Below are 17,136 nucleotides of genomic sequence, written 5' to 3' on the forward strand. Positions count from 1 at the left end.
GTAAATAGACAGCTACGAATAATATAGATGAAAACTCTCTTGGTAAATAGTGTGGTCTACAGCTTATCATGAGGTACTCTACCTCAGGTGAGCAATACCTCGAGTCTTCCTTGATATTAGACATTGTGCACCAACTGTTATTAACAAATAGACACACACCCCCACCCCTCGTCTTACCGGACGCAGCTGTTCTGTCCTGCCGATGCACGGGTAACCCAGACAACCGTATATTATCTGCGTCGTCGTTCAGCCACGACTCAGTGAAACATAAGATATTACAGGTTTTAATGTCCCGTTGGTAGGATAGTCTCGAACGGAGCTCATCCAGTTTATTCTCCAGTGATTGCACGTTTGCCAATAGAACGGATGGTAGAGGCGGGTTCCCCACTCGCCGACAAATTCTCACAAGGCATCCTGATCTGTGGCCCCTGTATCTCCTGCTTTTCTTCATGTGAATGACAGGGATTTGGGCCTTGTCCGGGAACAGCATTATGTCCTTCCTGTCAGACTCATTAAAGAAGAAATCTTTGCCCAGTTCAAGGTGAATAATCGCTGTTCTGATGTCCAGAAGCTCTTTTCGGTCAGAAGAGACGGTAACATCAACATTATGTACAAAATAAGTTACAAACAACGCAAAAAAAAACACACAAAATAGCACGGTTGGTTAGGAGCCTGTAAAACGTCAGCCATCCCCTCTGGCGCCATTCTTCCCGCTCTATATATGAAATAGGACACTGGAGGTTGGTGGAACCTTAATTTGGGAGGACGGGCTCGTGGTAATGGCTGAAGTGGAAAGAGTGGAATGGTATCAAATGCATTGATGCAATTCCATTTTCTCCGTTCCAGCCACTTTTATGAGCCATCCTAACCTCAGCAGTCTCCTGTTAAATAGGGATACAGGGTGACAGGTTAGGGTTACCTTCTCCAGGTCCTGCTCCTGTAGAGCTAAGGCCAGCTCGTTGTTGTCGATACAGGACGCTGCAGCCACATCCAGAGGGGTGGAGCCACGCATACCTACAAGAAGACCAGGATAATGTTTATTAAACACAGATCTAGGATCACATTTCCCTATCCGCAATCCTAACCTTTACCACTAGAGGGATGAAAACATAACTGATCCCTCACCAGTGATTAAGAGTTCATCTGTGTGTTTTCTGATTGACAGGCAGAGTGTACTGTACCTAGGCCGATGCCGCTGTTCTGCAGCAGGTAGCTGAGGTGATCAAACATGGACCTCTGGTTCTGACGGCTGATACGACAGAAGTAGCACAGGAACCGACAGCAGTTGGTCACCATCTGGGGGAACCGGATCTCCTTGGAATCTCCTCCTCCTCCCAGCACATTAACCATCACCTCCATGACAGTCTCATGCATCCCCAGAGCCCTCATCAGGTTAGGGTGCTGGTAGAACACCTTGTTGTTCATAATGTTCCTGGAAAACAAACAAACAAATAAATAAATAGGTAAACAATCAGAGCTCTAATCAAGTTGGGGTGTTGGTAGAACACTTTGTTTAAAGAAATGCACACCTGTATAGGCGAGGTGCTGGCTAGCGGATTAGAACCCTGGTTAACACTGGGCCACCTAATTGATGCCCGATGCTCTAGGTCATGAGCCTAACCTTTACAAGGTACAGTAACCAGACATACCTTAAAGGTACAGTAACCACCCTAACCTTAAAGGTACAGTAACCACCCTAACCCTAAAGGTACAGTAACCAGACATACCTTAAAGGTACAGTAACCACCCTAACCTTAAAGGTACAGTAACCAGACATACCTTAAAGGTACAGTAACCACCCTAACCGTAAAGGTACAGTAACCACTCTAACCTTAAAGGTACAGTAACCATACATACCTTAAAGGTGCAGTAACCACCCTAACCCTAAAGGTACAGTAACCACCCTAACCTTAAAGGTACAGTAACCAGACATACCCTAAAGGTACAGTAACCACCCTAACCTTAAAGGTACAGTAACCAGACATACCTTAAAGGTACAGTAACCACCCTAACCTTAAAGGTACAGTAACCAGACATACCTTAAAGGTACAGTAACCACCCTAACCTTAAAGGTACAGTAACCACCCTAACCCTAAAGGTACAGTAACCAACATAACCTTAAAGGTACAACAACCAGACATACCCTAAAGGTACAGTAACCACCCTAACCTTAAAGGTACAGTAACCATACATACCTTAAAGGTACAGTAACCACCCTAACCTTAAAGGTACAGTAACCACCCTAACCTTAAAGGTACAGTAACCATACATACCTTAAAGGTACAGTACCCACCCTAACCTTAAAGGTACAGTACCCCGAAATACGTTAAAGGTACAATAACCAGACATACCTTAAAGGTACAGTAACCACCCTAACCCTAAAGGTACAGTACCCCGAAATACGTTAAAGGTACAATAACCAGACATACCTTAAAGGTACAGTAACCACCCTAACCTTAAAGGTACAGTAACCACCCTAACCTTAAAGGTACAGTACCCTGAAATACGTTAACGGTACAATAACCAGACATACCTTAAAGGTACAGTAACCACCCTAACCCTAAAGGTACAGTAACCACCCTAACCTTAAAGGTACAGTACCCCGAAATACGTTAAAGGTACAATAACCAGACATACCTTAAAGGTACAGTAACCACCCTAAACCTAAAGGTACAGTACCCAGGCGTATCCTAACCCTAAAGGTACAGTACCCAGACAAATCCTAACCTTAAAGGTACAGTACCCAGGTGTATCCTAACCTTAAAGGTACAGTACCCAGGTGTATCCTAACCTTAAAGGTACAGTACCCACCCTAACCTTAAAGGTACAGTAACCACCCTAACCTTAAAGGTACAGTACCCAGGCGTATCCTAACCCTAAAGGTACAGTACCCAGACGTATCCTAACCCTCAAGTTACAGTACCCAGGTGTATCCTAACCTTAAAGGTACAGTCACCACCCTAACCATAAAGGTACAGTAACCACCCTAACCCTAAAGGTACAGTAACCACCCTAACCCTAAAGGTACAGTACCCAGACATACCTTAACGGTACAGTACTTAGCCGAACCTTAAAGGTACAGTAACCACCCTAACCTTAAAGGTACAGTACCCAGGCGTATCCTAACCTTAAAGGTACAGTAACCACCCTAACCTTAAAGGTACAGTACCCAGACGTATCCTAACCTTAAAGGTACAGTACCCACCCTAACCTTAAAGGTACAGTACCCACCCTAACCTTAAAGGTACAGTAACCACCCTAACCTTAAAGGTACAGTACCCAGGCATATCCTAACCTTAAAGGTACAGTACCCCCCTAACCTTAAAGGTTCAGTACCCAGGTGTATCCTAACCTTAAAGGTACAGTACCCCCCTAACCTTAAAGGTACAGTACCCAGATGTATCCTAACCTTAAAGGTACAGTACCCAGGCATATCCTAACCTTAAAGGTACAGTACCCCCCTAACCTTAAAGGTACAGTACCCAGGTGTATCCTAACCTTAAAGGTACAGTACCCCCCTAAGCTTAAAGGTACAGTACCCACCCTAACCTTAAAGGTACAGTACCCAGGTGTATCCTAACCCTAAAGGTACAGTAACCACCCTAACCTTAAAGGTACAGTACCCACCCTAACCCTAAAGGTACAGTAACCACCCTAACCTTAAAGGTACAGTACCCACCCTAACCTTAAAGGTACAGTACCCACCCTAACCTTACAGGTACAGTACCCACCCTAACCCTAAAGGTACAGTAACCACCCTAACCTTAAAGGTACAGTAACCACCCTAACCTTAAAGGTACAGTACCCACCCTAACCTTAAAGGTACAGTACCCACCCTAACCTTACAGGTACAGTACCCACCCTAACCTTACAGGTACAGTACCCACCCTAACCCTAAAGGTACAGTAACCACCCTAACCTTAAAGGTACAGTAACCACCCTAACCTTAAAGGTACAGTACCCACCCTAACCTTAAAGGTACAGTACCCACCCTAACCTTACAGGTACAGTAACCACCCTAACCTTAAAGGTACAGTACCCAGGTGTATCCTAACCCTAAAGGTACAGTAACCACCCTAACCTTAAAGGTACAGTACCCACCCTAACCTTACAGGTACAGTAACCACCCTAACCTTACAGGTACAGTAACCACCCTAACCTTAAAGCTCCAGTAACCACCCTAACCTTACAGGTACAGTAACCACCCTAACCTTACAGGTACAGTAACCACCCTAACCTTAAAGCTCCAGTAACCACCCTAACCTTACAGGTACAGTAACCACCCTAACCTTACAGGTACAGTAACCAGACGTACCCGATGCTCTGGATCATGAGCCTCTCCTCCTCGGGGCCCATCTGCACGATGAGCAGAGATCTGATCTGGCCCAAGCACTCCAACAAGTCCATCGTATCCTGGACAGATACAGCGTTGATGGCGTAGGCTTTAGGCAAGGCTCTGGTCAGCTCTCCCAGCCCATCATACTGCCTATGGAGCAGGCTGAACATCAGACGCACCAGCTCAGGGTTCTGAATGAAGGCCTCTTGGGCCCAGTGGATCATGGTATGGGAGATCAGCTCCTGGAGAGTGCCTTAGGGAAAGGAGGAGGGACATACAATGGAGTTGTAGTGAATGAACAAGATATTACTTATTTTTGACTTTGCGTTGGCCGGGAACTACACCAGCTCAAGCTTTTGTGGCATAGGAACATTTACAGGGGATTTTTGGGGGTACAGGGGATAAAATAGATAGAATATTATTAGTGTGAGGGACCACTAGGAAGTGCTAGATTACGCCACCACTTGAATTAATACAGGAGTCAAGTCTGCCAGGAATCACCTGGAAGGAGGTCTGGAACAGAGCAAAGTTGACTGTTGAGGCCCTCGATGCGCCACTTGGATTTATTAACAGGAATAAGTCAACTAAGTCTAGGATGTCTGTCTGTTTATACTTCAGTTAACCGATGAGCTGTCAGACTTAGACTAGGCAGTTAACTGTGTGAAGCTGTGAAAACAGCAAGTACAGACTGTGTTCTAACCACAGAGACAGATAAAGATCACCTCATGGATATAAGGGTTAGGGGTTTGGGGTTAGGGGTTAGGGGTTAGGGGTTAGGGATATACTAGAGTTAACCTACTGGTTTGACCTCCTCCTCCTGGGTTTGGGGTTAGGGGTTTGGGGTTAGGGGTATACTAGAGTTAACCTACTGGTTTGACCTCCTCCTCCTGGGTTAGGGGTTAGGGGTTAGGGGTTAGGGGTTAGGGGGTTAGGGGTTAGGGGGTTAGGGGGTTAGGGGGTTAGGGGTTGTGTTATTACTGGGTTTGACCTCCTCCTCCTGGGTTAGGGGTTTGGGGTTAGGGGTATACTAGAGTTAACCTACTGGTTTGAACTCCTCCTCCTGGGTTAGGGGGTTAGGGGTTAGGGGTTAGGGGTTGTGTTATTACTGGGTTTGACCTCCTCCTCCTGGGTTAGGGGTTTGGGGTTAGGGGTATACTAGAGTTAACCTACTGGTTTGAACTCCTCCTCTTGGGTTAGGGGGTTAGGGGTTAGGGGTTAGGGGTTAGGGGTTGTGTTATTACTGGGTTTGACCTCCTCCTCCTGGGTTAGGGGTTAGGGGTTAGGGGGTTAGGGGTTAGGGGTTAGGGGTTGTGTTCTTACTGGGTTTGACCTCCTCCTCCTGGGTTAGGGGTTTAGGGGTTAGGGGTTAGGGGTTAGGGGGTTAGGGGTTAGGGGTTGTGTTCTTACTGGGTTTGACCTCCTCCTCCTGGGTTTGGGGGTTAGGGGTTAGGGGTTTGGGGTTAGGGGTTAGGGGTTAGGGGTTAGGGATATACTAGAGTTAACCTACTGGTTTGACCTCCTCCTGGGTTTGGGGTTAGGGGTTAGGGTGGTGAATGTGTTCTTACTGGGTTTGACCTCCTCCTCCTCTTCTGGCTCCTCCACCACCTCCTTTTTCTTCCTCAAGTTATTCACCTTGCCCATCAGCCTAAGGAGATACAACACAATATAACATTATATTGTCAGTATGTTATAACACAATACAACGTTATATTGTCAGTATGTTATAACACAATACAACGTTATATTGTCAGTATGTTATAACACAATACAACGTTATATTGTCAGTATGTTATAACACAATACAATGTTATATTGTCCATATGTTATAACACAATACAACATTATATTGTCAGTATGTTATAACACAATACAACATTATATTGCCCATATGTTATAACACAATACAACGTTATATTGTCAGTATGTTATAACACAATACAACATTATATTGTCCGTATGTTACAACACAATACAACGTTATATTGTCAGTATGTTATAACACAATACAACGTTATATTGTCCATATGTTGCAGCAAACAACATAAATGTGTATTCTGCTCTCTTCAGTTGTCAACCCCCAGATAGCACACATCTCTCACACACACACACACACACACACACACACACACACACACACACACACACACACACACACACACACACACACACACACACACACACACACACTTGTGAAGAGGACAGAAGAGTGCTGGGATTCGAACCGGCAAACTTTCGGCTAAAGGTCCAGCTCCTTAGAGTTACGTACCGGCCAAGGCGCCCTCTCAGAGAGGTGTCCACCTCCTCCTCCTCCTCTTCCGCCTCGATGTGCACGCCTGGAGGAGAGGATACATAGTAAGCATAGTTAGCTCTCTGTGTGTGGGTCAGGGTTAGGGGTCAGGGGTCAGAAGGTTGTTATGATGTGCTGTGGGTCAGGGTTAGGGGTCAGGGGTCGGAAGGTTGTTATGATGTGCTGTGGGTCAGGGTTAGGGGTCAGGGGTCAGAAGGTTGTTATGATGTGCTGTGGGTCAGGGTTAGAGGTTAGGGGTCAGAAGGTTGTTAATGTGCTGTGGGTCAGGGTTAGGGGTCAGGGGTCAGAAGGTTGTTATGATGTGCTGTGGGTCAGGGTTAGGGATCAGGGGTCAGAAGGTTGTTATGATGTGCTGTAGGGTCAGGGTTAGGGGTCAGAAGGTTGTTATGATGTGCTGTGGGTCAGGGTTAGGGGTTAGGGGTCAGAAGGTTATTATGATGTGCTGTAGGGTCAGGGTTAGGGGTCAGGGGTCGGAAGGTTGTTATGATGTGCTGTGGGTCAGGGTTAGGGGTCAGAAGGTTGTTATGATGTGCTGTGGGTCAGGGTTAGGGGTCAGGGGTCAGAAGGTTGTTATGATGTGCTGTGGGTCAGGGTTAGGGGTCAGAAGGTTGTTATGATGTGCTGTAGGGTCAGGGTTAGGGGTCAGGGGTCAGAAGGTTGTTATGATGTGCTGTGGGTCAGGGTTAGGGGTCAGGGGTCAGAAGGTTGTTATGATGTGCTGTAGGGTCAGGGTTAGGGGTCAGGGGTCAGAAGGTTGTTATGATGTGCTGTGGGGTCAGGGTTAGGGGTCAGAAGGTTATTATGATGTGATGTGGGTCAGGGTTAGGGGTCAGGGGTCAGAAGGTTGTTATGATGTGCTGTAGGGTCAGGGTTAGGGGTCAGAAGGTTGTTATGATGTGCTGTGGGTCAGGGTTAGGGGTCAGGGGTCAGAAGGTTGTTATGATGTGCTGTAGGGTAAGGGTTAGGGGTCAGAAGGTTGTTATGATGTGCTGTAGGGTCAGGGTTAGGGGTCAGGGGTCAGAAGGTTGTTATGGTGTGCTGTGGGGTCAGGGTTAGGGGTCAGAAGGTTGTTATGATGTGCTGTGGGTCAGGGTTAGGGGTCAGAAGGTTGTTATGATGTGCTGTAGGGTCAGGGTTATGGGTCAGGAGTTGGAAGGTTGTTATGATGTGCTGTAGGGTCAGGGTTAGGGGTCAGGGGTCAGAAGGTTATTATGATGTGCTGTAGGGTCAGGGTCAGGGGTCAGAAGGTTGTTATGATGTGCTGTGGATCAGGGTTAGGGGTCAGGGGTCGGAAGGTTGATATGATGTGCTGTAGGGTCAGGGTTAGGGGTCAGGGGTCAGAAGGTTGTTATGATGTGCTGTAGGGTCAGGGTTAGGGGTCAGGGGTTAGGGTTACTGACCACAATGTATAAGGATGTCAGTGTGGAAGTCGGTCAGTGTGTCTCTGGTCTCCTCCGGTACTGGACACTCCTCCTCCTCCGGACCATGCTTAAAGTTGGTCAGCAGGATCACCTGACAGGAAGGAACACACACAGTTACCTATCATCAGCATCAGATGGCACTACTCACGCTACAGAAACAGGAAATAGACTGGTGTCCTGTCCAGAGGGTGTACTGGTACATAAAGCTGCCTCACGCTACAGAAACAGGAAATAGACTGGTGTCCTGTCCAGAGGGTGTACTGGTACATCAAGCTGCCTCACGCTACATTCTGGCTTGGACAAGGCTAGTTGTACCTGGTCCTGCCCTAGGGACCGTTCTGGCTTAGACAAGGCTAGTTGTACCTGGTCCTGCCCTATGGACCGTTCTGGCTTGGACAAGGCTAGTTGTACCTGGTCCTGCCCTATGGACCGTTCTGGCTTGGACAAGGCTAGTTGTACCTGATCCTGCCCTATGGACCGTTCTGGCTTGGACAAGGCTAGTTGTACCTGGTCCTGCCCTATGGACCGTTCTGGCTTGGACAAGGCTAGTTGTACCTGGTCCTGCCCTATGGACCGTTCTGGCTTGGACAAGGCTAGTTGTACCTGGTCCTGCCCTATGGACCGTTCTGGCTTGGACAAGGCTAGTTGTACCTGGTCCTTCCCTATGGACCGTTCTGGCTTGGACAAGGCTAGTTGTACCTGGACCTGCCCTATGGACCGTTCTGGCTTGGACAAGGCTAGTTGTACCTGATCCTGCCCTATGGACCGTTCTGGCTTGGACAAGGCTAGTTGTACCTGATCCTGCCCTATGGACCGCTCTGGCTTGGACAAGGCTAGTTGTACCTGATCCTGCCCTATGGACCGCTCTGGCTTGGACAAGGCTAGTTGTACCTGATCCTGCCCTATGGACCGCTCTGGCTTGGACAAGGCTAGTTGTACCTGATCCTGCCCTATGGACCGCTCTGGCTTGGACAAGGCTAGTTGTACCTGATCCTGCCCTATGGACCGCTCTGGCTTGGACAAGGCTAGTTGTACCTGATCCTGCCCTATGGACCGTTCTGGCTTGGACAAGGCTAGTTGTACCTGATCCTGCCCTATGGACCGCTCTGGCTTGGACAAGGCTAGTTGTACCTGATTCTGCCCTATGGACCGTTCTGGCTTGGACAAGGCTAGTTGTACCTGGTCCTGCCCTATGGACCTTTCTGGCTTGGACAAGGCTAGTTGTACCTGGTCCTGCCCTATGGACCGTTCTGGCTTGGACAAGGCTAGTTGTACCTGATCCTGCCCTATGGACCGCTCTGGCTTGGACAAGGCTAGTTGTACCTGATTCTGCCCTATGGACCGTTCTGGCTTGGACAAGGCTAGTTGTACCTGGTCCTGCCCTATGGACCTTTCTGGCTTGGACAAGGCTAGTTGTACCTGGTCCTGCCCTATGGACCGTTCTGGCTTGGACAAGGCTAGTTGTACCTGATCCTGAGGTGGGGAGCGGAACTCTCGTGTCTTGCGTGCGGTCTCGGCAGCGCTCATGGTGAAGGCCTGCATCAGCAGGTTATAGCGAACCCTCTGATTGGTCTGAATGGCGTTGACAAACTGATCTGAGTACGCCACGATAGCCTCCACCCTGTGCCTCAGTTCACAGTCACAGAAGTACTGCAGCAGCGTACACATCTGAGAGGGAGGTAAAGAAAGACGGGGGGGGGAAGAGATAAAAGAAGAGAGAGAGAGATCAGTTCACAAAACAACACTCACATCTAGCCTTTATGAGTTTGAGTCCAGAGCAGCATGAAGTTGTGCGTACTTCGTTCATATAAACAATTGTCTTCTCTGTGATTTCCAGCATGTGAGAAACATTTCATACATCTTTTGTAGGTTTTGTTTGTATGCATGCCCTTTTTTTAGTTATGTTGATAAATGAGGCAAAGTATTTGCGGTGGCGAATTTAGGCAACTAAGACAATTGCCTCACATCACCAGCGGGGGGGGGGGGCCTTGTGAACTTGGCATAATTTAGTTTAATAAAACATTATTTTTGTTATCTTGCCTTCTTCAACCCCTGCTTGAGGCCCTCCTCCTCTCGTGAGTAATCGCTGATGTTTCCCCTTTCTTGCCTTTCTATAAATTTGGCTCTAGCTTTTGAACGTTTGGGATTATTAGCTTTTACGACCCACGGCTGAAAGCTCGGACTCTCAGGAACACGTACCAGTACGTGTCTTCTACTTCCCTCTACAGCGCTTAAGCCGCGCAGGACATGTTTAAAGAGCCTGGGACAAAAGCAGATATTTTTTTCTACACATACGATTATTACCTGATGATCTTCTCTGATGTTTTCCTGAACATTCCAATACATTTCTAATGTACATTTCTCACCTTTCCCATATCAAAGTCATTTAAAATAATGTCTTATTAGCCTTCTGAACATAGAAACGTGGTTACAGTTTGTATGAAATGAAAGAAAAAAAATGTAGCGGTATTGGTCGATATTGCAAAGAAAATATCAGATATAGGTATTAGTCCAGAATTTACACATCGTTAATCCATAACTTGAATGTGTAAAAACAGATAAAAACATGAAGAAACTATTGCCCTTTTTCTGGGCTGCTAATTGCTTTTGACAAACAAAAATCTGTGAGGCCCTCTCTGTTGAATTTCAAAATCCTGATGTGTCCCTTGAGACAACATTATTGCCCATCCCTGTCCTATGTGGTGATGCAAAGACCTTCACTAGTGAAGAGCATTTCAAGTCTTTTCAGTTAGACTTTTACAAAAACCAGGCTCCGAACAACTCTTCGTTCAGTAGCCATGATTGTGTTAAATAGACATAGCAGGGGCCTCTGACTGAGGCCTCCAAATCACTAAGACCAGCCTTAGTACTCACATGGCTGTCAGAAGAGACTCACCTGCAGTTTGACAGACTCTGGCAGTTTCATCTGCAGTAGTCCCTCCTCCAAAGCCGCCTCTTCCTTCTCTAGCTCCAACTCTATCGCTGCTGCCTCCTCCTCTTCTGTCATCTCTTTTTTCTCCCCCTCTTCCTCTTTCTCCTTCTCTTCCTCCTCGTGTTCCTTCTCCCCCTCCTCCTCCTCCTCCTCCCCCTCTTCTTTCTTTAGGTGTTTCAGTTCCTCATCCTCTTCTTCCTCCTCCCCTACTCCTTCATCATCTGCCTCCTCTTCCTCCTCCTCCTCTTCTTTCTCCTTCACTTCTTCACCCTCTTCCTTGGCGGTAGCATCCTCTGCCTTGTCTCCCTCCTCCACCTCCTCTTTCTTCCCAGCGAACACATTTGGGTCAATCATCTTGAGGATGTGTTTAACATCTTCATCGTTGAAGATGCCCATGATGAGGAGAGTGCTGATGAGCTTCAGGATGGGGACGAAGTGGAACTCTACGCTGCCTCCTACTGGGTCTCTCATAGCCTGGCTACCATCTAGGACCGCCTCTGTCAACATGCTGATGGCTTTGGTCTTCAGTTCCTGAGGAAAGGGCAGGCGAGAAGAGGCATGGGTTACAAAGAACATTATTTAAAATGAGTTAATAACTAGCTGCTTTATCAACCCACCTGACCCTATTTATTCCACTTGACTCTGAATTGTTAGGTGTATTGGACGGGGGCAAATAAACCCCCTTAAGTTGTTTGACGCGTGTTTTATTAAGTAGCTCCCCCGTGTGTTTACGCTAGAGACTTCCTGTTTCGAGGCATATGCTCCGTGAGACTGTACTGAGTTCACCGATAGCAGCAATGCGGCTAGACAGTGTTTTTTTCCAGACACGACTCGGATCCGGACAAGAAAATCGTCACGAAATAGTCTGTAAAACCCCAAACGAACTAAACTCCACCATCGAAAGCTGAGACTCACGGACAAGAGGGTGTTGGTTGTTTAGTACTACGACAGTTGTCTGAAGTCGCTGACGCAGACATCCCAATTCTTCTCACAAAACTGACTGTCCAGATGGTTTAAAGCTACAAACTTATACGAACACATCATTGAAAGCTGAGGCACATTTAACACCAACTGGTTTTGCTCTACGATGCACACAAGTCATCTGAAAGTAGCTCCGTACAGGGCGGTAAAAATTACAACATGAATAGGGGGTAAAAAAATGCAGCGATTAAAGTGACCAAATACGGGTCTAATTATTATGGTAATTATGACAACTTCTGGAGGATGTCCTCCAACCTATCAGAGCTCTTGAATCTAGTACTGAAAGCATATGCTACAGCTAGCTAGCACTGCAGTGCATAACATGTGAGGAGTAATTGACTCAAAGAGAGAGAAAGACAATAGTTGAACATTTTTGAACAAATTAATTTCGTCCTAAATTAAGGAGAAGTAAGAGAGAGATAGAGAGAAAGCTAGCTATATTTGGTTGTATTTTGTAAAACTTTCAATTAGCTAGTTGAATGCAGCTAGCTAGTTTAGCCTACCCAAACACCCCGCTCAAACAAACAGGGATGATATGTTAGCTAGCTGGCTATAGCTATCCAACACTGGAACTCTTCCAAGTCAAGGTAAGCTTTTGGTTTTTATTAATTTATTGCCCCCGGGGCCTGCCGGTGTGACTGCTAAACTGCTTGCTGACTGTACACTGTACTGCATGATTGTAGCAGTTTACTAACACGTTAGTTCTAGTAGCTATGTTGACTATGACGTTAATATGGTGACAATGATGTAGGCTGTGTGTAGCGGTTAGTAGTTATGATATGAAGGTTTAGCTTGGAAAGTTTTTCTTGCCTGGTCACAGCGAGCTGATGTTTTGTGCACTGAAGACTACAAGCCAAGGGGAAAGGTGAGAGAAGGAGAGAAGGAGAATGCGTAGATAGTTGCAAGGAGGAATTATACAACGAGCAAAGGGATCATGGTGTTTGTATGTGCGGTAAAAGAGCGGTAAAAGCTGGGACAAACAGACCGGTAAAAGCCGGGGAAAACAGAGCGGTAATAGGGACAAACAGAGCGGTAAAAGCCGGGACAAACAGAGCGGTAAAAGCCGGGACAAACAGACCGGTAAAAGCCGGGACAAACAGACCGGTAAAAGCCGGGACAAACAGACCGGTAAAAGCTGGAACAAACAGCGCGGTAAAAGCCAGGACAAACAGAGCGGTAAAAGCCGGGACAAACAGCTTCTGGAGCATCTTTAAATATTTTTCCTTCTCTAGATTTGGTTGTAGCAATTACCGGTTGTAGCAATTACCGACTATGACCCCAATCCTGAAAGCTAGGACTCCCAGAAACACGTATGTTTCTTCTGTTTATGACACAAGCTGACTCGTTGGAAGGAAGAGTGATGAATCTGCACAGAATAACTGAGGGCAATGAATTGATTCTCCACAAAACAACCATACACAAAGAATGTTTGATGATCATCCCTGAACTTTCCCTGAACTTTTCAATACCTTTCCAATGCATTTCAATCACTCCAAAGCTTCCTCCAGAAGGAAATGTTTCATTACCTGATTTGACATATCTTGTGCTATTACTTTTATTGAGATAATGTCAATAGGTTCAGATTCAAAAGATTAATTATATTATTGTGAAATAGAGTCAAAGAACCCAATACAGCAGTATGTGGACACCCCTTCAAATTAGGGGGTTCGGTTATTTCAACCACACCCGTTGCTGACAGGTGTATAAATTCGATCACACAGCCATGCGATCTCCATAGACAAACATTGGCAATAGAATGGCCTTACGGAAGAGCGCAGTGAATTTCAATGTTTGTCAAATTTATGCCCTGTTGGAGCTGCCCCGGGTCAACTGTAAATGCTGTTATTGTGAAGTGGAAACGTCTAGGAGCAACAACGGCTAATCCACAAAGTAGTAGACTGCACAAGCTCACAGAACGAGACTGCTGAAGCGCGTAGTGCGTAAAATAGTCACTACCAAGCTGCCTCTGAAAGCAAAGTCAGCACAAGAACTGTTCGATGGGAGCTTCATGAAATGGGTTTCCATGGCCGAGCAGCCGCACACAAGCCTAAGATCACCATGTGCAATGCCAAGCGTCGGCTGGAGTGGTGTAAAGCTCGCCACCATTGGACTCTGGAGCAGTAGAAACACGTTCTCTGGAGTGATGATTCACACTTCACTATCTGGCAGTCCGATGGACGAATCTGGGTTTGACGTATGCCAGGAAAACGCTACCTGCCCGAATGCATAGTGCCAACTGTAAAGTTTGGTGGAGGAGCAATGGTCTGGGGCTGTTTTTCATGGTCCGGGCCCCTTAGTTCGGGTGAAGGGAAATCTTAACTCTACAGCATACAATGACATTCTAGACGATTCTGTGCTTCCAGCTTTGTGGCAACAGTTTGGGGAAGGCCCTTTCCTGTTTCAGCATGACAATACCCCTGTGCACAAAGCGAGGTCCATACAGAAATGGTTTGTCAAGATCGGTGTAGAAGAACTTGACTGGCCTGCACAGAGCCTTGACCTCAACCCCATTGAACACCGTTGTGATGAATTGGAACGTCGACTGCGAGCCAGGCCTAATCACCCAACATCAGTGCCTGACCTCACTAATGCTCTTGTGGCTGAATGGAAGCAAGTCCCTGCAGCAATGTTCCCACTTCTAGTGGGAAGCCTTCCCAGAAGAGTGGAGGCTGTTACAGCAGCAAAGGGGGGACCAACTCCATATTAATGCCCATGATTTTCGACGAGCAGATGTCCACATATTTTTGGACATGTAGTGTAGCGTGATCGTCCAAGCTAATAGTATCTTAAATATCATGTATGAATCCATTTGACCCCCAAGCCCCCGATCTCCGATGGGTATGGAGACTCGCACAGTGATTTTGATTAACAAAAGTGGCTTCCTCAGAAATATTAGTGATTACCACTGGTTTAGACCCACAGTGGTTTACCACAGGGGTTTACCACTGGCTTAGACCTACAGTGGTTTAAACAAATGTCTGTACATACACCAGATTCAGACAAAAGAGCCCTTACCTTAATTTACCTTAATTTACCTTCATTTGTTGCATGTAACAAAGCCACACAAGAAGCTGACTCACTGTGCGGAATAGGAACAATACAGTGATTTGATTTGAATTTAAGTGAATTACCTGAAGAGGGAAGACAGGGCTGAGAGTGTACAGGTCGGGATCCGTCCCAACAAAGTTGATGGCTGAGAAGTGCAGCTTGGGTCTAAGACAGGTAGTTAACCCCACACCCGGTAGGTCAGAGGCCTTCTCAGCATCAGGGTACAGGGTGATGCTCAGCGTCTCGGCGGACATGGGCACAATGAACTCCCGGTTGGTGCCCAGCCGTGCCCGCTTGGCTGACTCCAGGTGGATGGAGATCAGCAGGTCGTAGAACCTGAACAGGGAGAGGTTAAAGGTAAAAGGTCATATTACCTGGAGACAGAGAGATTGACAATAAGAATTATTACATCGTAAATTAATTTTGTGCACAAGTATTTTTTAAATAGTGTCTTGTAAAGTAAGCCCAGTTGGGCTGGGCACCTAATGTGTAAGACACTGAGATAAAACAATCAATCAATCAACCAATCAAATCTGTACCCGCTGCGAAGGGGGCCGGGCAGGTAGGTGTTCTCCATGGCATAGAAGAGCTGTGATTCGTCAACGTGTGAGCAGAGGGCGTGTGCTACACGGTTGTTGCCCAGAGCGCAGACAGCACAGTACAGCATCAGAGTGTGGAAGTGAAACTTCAGTAGATCCAGACGCTCAGATAACTCCAGGATGTCAATACACCTACAGAGAGGCATTAGAACCTTTACACGGGGCAGGAGAGTGAAGTAGTACGTAGTATAGATAACAGAAACAAAAGGCCTATAGCAAAAATACAGCGTTTGACATACACTTTTCACATGCAAATTGTACTTTCCTGTAGTGCTCAAAGCATGCCATTCCAATGACAAACATTATTTTTTTTCTTCTTCCCAACTCGAAGCAATGAGCACAATCATCCATGGGCCCTGTTTATACCTGGTTCTAACATACGTCCTTTTTCTTGATCTTCTCTACATTCTGATTGTTGACCACATTTTGTTGACAGGTGTAGACGATTAAAAGACGCATTGTGATGTGATCTTCACGACCAGGGTTAGGGTTAGGGTTAGGGTTAGGGTTAGGGTTGGGGGGGGGGGGTTTAGTCAGGGACACATTGTTCCTGCATATCAATCTAGTGTAAACAGATCTGGATGGTCACATCTCTAAAACCATTGACATTTTTTTTGGTACTTTTACCCCTTTGTCTCCCCAATTGCAAGATATCCAATTGGTAGTTATAGTCTTGTCCGATCGTTGTAACTCCTCTATGAACTCGGGAAAGGCGAAGGTTGAGAGCCATGCGTCCTCCGAAACACGACCCTGCCAGGCCGCTGCTCGCCTAACCAGGAAAGCCAGCCGCACCAAGATAGCGACCGAAATCAGCTTGCAGGTGCCCGGCCCACCACAAGGAGTCGCTAGAGCGCGATGGGACAAGGAAATCCTGACTGGCCAAACCCTCCCCTAACCCGTACGAAAATTGTGCGCTGCCTCATGGGTCTCCCCGTCACGGCCGGCTGTAACACAGCCTGGGATCGAACCAGGGTCTGTAGTGATGCCTCAAGCACAGCGATGCAGTGTCTTAGTCAGCTGCGCCACTCAGGAGGCAAATTCATACTATTTTGGAATAAAACCTGTCAAATAATCTGTATACAGGGAGGCACCAGGAAATGTGGTCACAAGACGGATACGTTTGGTGTATTGAGAAATCTATTATGTGTTAATTAGTTTAGACGTAAAACGGTTGCAAATAGCCATTGAGATTTGTGAGCAGGGGGTTGAGTTATTTGAATTAACAAATGACAATGGGGTTTCCGTTCTTGCGTTGAAGTGATTGGATTACGAGAGTTCCAATGTGTTGGAGAGTTCGCCTGAAGACACTGTAGAGAGTGGTCGACTGTAATGTGTTACGGATTAAATAATTTAATCTTAATTTAAACATTAAATAAATCTGTTCCGTTTATTATAAGTACGCTTCTGAGTATTCCGTAAAAGAACCCAGCATTCTTAGGATGCAACAACTGGCGACGAGGATAACGAAATCCTCAGACTCCTGATGACCAACCGAGTGAACGAGCTAGAAA

General features: G+C 46.6%; 1 protein-coding gene across 1 annotated transcript in view; it reads right to left on the minus strand.

The window, feature by feature from the left end:
* Positions 1-17,136, minus strand: part of ryr1b (ryanodine receptor 1b (skeletal)) — a 261,073-nt gene that overhangs the window by 152,955 nt on the left and 90,982 nt on the right. Inside the window, exons 36-45 of the mRNA XM_038973731.1 lie at positions 15,566-15,757; positions 15,110-15,362; positions 10,962-11,528; positions 9,533-9,733; positions 8,045-8,156; positions 6,603-6,669; positions 5,902-5,981; positions 4,316-4,589; positions 1,182-1,432; positions 920-1,014 (exon numbers count right to left, since the gene is read on the minus strand). Coding sequence (XP_038829659.1) covers positions 920-1,014; positions 1,182-1,432; positions 4,316-4,589; positions 5,902-5,981; positions 6,603-6,669; positions 8,045-8,156; positions 9,533-9,733; positions 10,962-11,528; positions 15,110-15,362; positions 15,566-15,757 — 2,092 coding nt within the window. The remainder of the gene's footprint in view (positions 1-919; positions 1,015-1,181; positions 1,433-4,315; positions 4,590-5,901; positions 5,982-6,602; positions 6,670-8,044; positions 8,157-9,532; positions 9,734-10,961; positions 11,529-15,109; positions 15,363-15,565; positions 15,758-17,136) is intronic.

Source organism: Salvelinus namaycush, chromosome 34 (assembly GCF_016432855.1).
Source record: "Salvelinus namaycush isolate Seneca chromosome 34, SaNama_1.0, whole genome shotgun sequence".
In the NCBI taxonomy this organism is placed as follows: domain Eukaryota; kingdom Metazoa; phylum Chordata; class Actinopteri; order Salmoniformes; family Salmonidae; genus Salvelinus; species Salvelinus namaycush.